The sequence below is a fragment of the Vollenhovia emeryi genome, unplaced genomic scaffold (genome assembly GCF_000949405.1).
Source record: "Vollenhovia emeryi isolate VEMERY1.0 unplaced genomic scaffold, V.emery_V1.0 DF941680.1, whole genome shotgun sequence".
In the NCBI taxonomy this organism is placed as follows: Eukaryota; Metazoa; Arthropoda; class Insecta; order Hymenoptera; family Formicidae; genus Vollenhovia; species Vollenhovia emeryi.
The window spans coordinates 1-1,994 of NW_011964686.1; the positions used below are offsets into that span (position 1 = coordinate 1).

Below are 1,994 nucleotides of genomic sequence, written 5' to 3' on the forward strand. Positions count from 1 at the left end.
AGGTCCATCCGGTTCCCCCTCCACAAGTGGTCCAGAACCGGCCTAGCTATCCTACTGATACAAATCAACTGGCTGAACAAATCAATAAAAAAAATTTGTTTTATTGCTTGTTACAAAATTGTTTGTTTTCTTTACACCAGTTGATTTGTATCATCATTCTGTTCAAAAAAGTATTAAGGTAAAATGATTAAAAAATGAAGATTTTACAAGATATTTTGTAATTTACGTCAAAATATTGGAACTTTCATATCTTAATAACTCAAAAAGTTCTTAATAAAAAAATACTTTATTATAGCGTTTTGGAAAGCTCTCGAGGTTAGCTACAAGAATATGTAATAAAAAATAGGGGATGCCATTTAAAAAAATTGGTGTGACCTTTATGTGACCTTCAAATAATTCTTCAAGGTCAAACCAATGATACCGTCTTATGGCCCCCTCGAAACCATACAACTTTTGTCTGAAACTTTTTTTGATTTGATGTGCAGTTCTCGAGATTTCTCGTTGCCTCAAGATAAAAAACTCACCCTGTATATTGCATACATTTTTCCACATTTAATTGTATTTTTCAAACAGTTTTAGCAATCGGCGTTACATTCCGTATGTTCCTCGAAGCAGTTATACGCCATCCGTTTCTCGACATGAAACTGTTTCGTGCAAGAAACAGCATGATGCGTAAGTACCCTAAAATTATTGTATATTTGTTCATACTTTTCCTGATTTACTTGTATTTATTTTACTTTATGTATTCTTTCAGTTCTGATAAACCTCGTTACACGCCTCGTATCATGAGCAGGAGATTCGCCCTGACATCTACTGCGTACAAATACTTGGATGTTGGAATCTGCGTGGTACCTGATGCATCCTATGTGGAATTCATTCTCGGCGACAATCGTGGAAATAAGATGGCGTTAAATCATTCAACGTGGATGGAATTTAACAAGAAACGTGCCGAAATAGAGCAGCTCTTTAAGTCATCAGACGCATCATCATCGGTACAGATTGACAATTTAGTTTTAGAACTTGTTAGAATGTACAATAAAAAAGTTGTAAAATTCACGTTAGATGACACTTGCATGTACATGAACATGTCAACTGTATTATTTTTACTCAATCTCGAACATTGTGTGGAGCATGTATATCGCAAACTGTCGGAGGATATAGAAGCTGTAAATGAAAGCTTCGATCAATTTGTTTGCAAAGTAATATGACCAGTGCTGAGAGAGATGATGCAATTGGTATACTGTACGAGGTGTATGATAAAACTTCTGTCATAGATTGTGAATTAATAGTTTATGCTGTAGGTGAACTTATTGCTGAAACCTTAAAACGAGGTGATGAACGAAAAAAATTAATAATTGTATAATAAATAAAATTTTCATCCACTAACATTTTTTTCTTCTGCTTCCTACCCATACATATAAAATCGAGATATGAATAAATTTAAAAATATGCTGTGGAACGGAAAGTGTGCAAACGGAAATAAGTATAGGATACGTGTGGAAAAAGAAATTAATGCAATATTGATAGAAATATATTTATTTTGTAAAAAAAAACACAAGTTGTTACATATTTATTTCTCATGCATAAACCACCAATTGTAAAGTTTAAAAACATTTTGTAAAGCACAATTCGCTTCATGTCTATGGCAACGCACAGTGTGCGCAACGTCCAACTTATTTAGAGATAGTATGTCTTCGTAGTGCGCGTCGATAGTTTCGATATAAACATTTTCTCGCGCATCGTCCAGGAGTAACCTCCGCAGCCATTCTCGTTTTTCAAGTCCCTTAACATATACGAGAGAAAATCTCGTCTCGTCATCGCTGTCGTCGTCATCATCATCATCCTCCTTCTCCTCTGTACGAACCACGGCTGTTGTAATCAAACTTCTAGCTCTGCTGTATGGAATCACACCGTCTTCCCATCGTACTCCGTGACGATTTGAAATCAACCAGGATGCTTGGTGTTGCTCCGCTTTGGTGAGGCATTTCCATGGT

General features: G+C 35.6%; 1 protein-coding gene across 1 annotated transcript; it reads left to right on the top strand.

Annotated features, from left to right (window-relative positions):
- Nucleotides 1-430: 430 nt before the first annotated feature.
- On the top strand, nucleotides 431-1,208 carry LOC105570860. The gene is made up of 2 exons (XM_012028310.1): nucleotides 431-672; nucleotides 755-1,208. Exon 2 carries the CDS (start codon nucleotides 786-788, stop codon nucleotides 1,206-1,208), a length of 423 nt encoding a protein of 140 aa, XP_011883700.1. The 5' UTR covers nucleotides 431-672; nucleotides 755-785.
- The last annotated feature ends 786 nt before the right edge of the window (nucleotides 1,209-1,994 follow it).

Excerpts from the sequence above, each read along its gene's own strand:
- LOC105570860 (XM_012028310.1), top strand. The coding sequence starts at position 786 with ATGAGCAGGAGATTCGCCCTGACATCTACTGCGTACAAATACTTGGAT.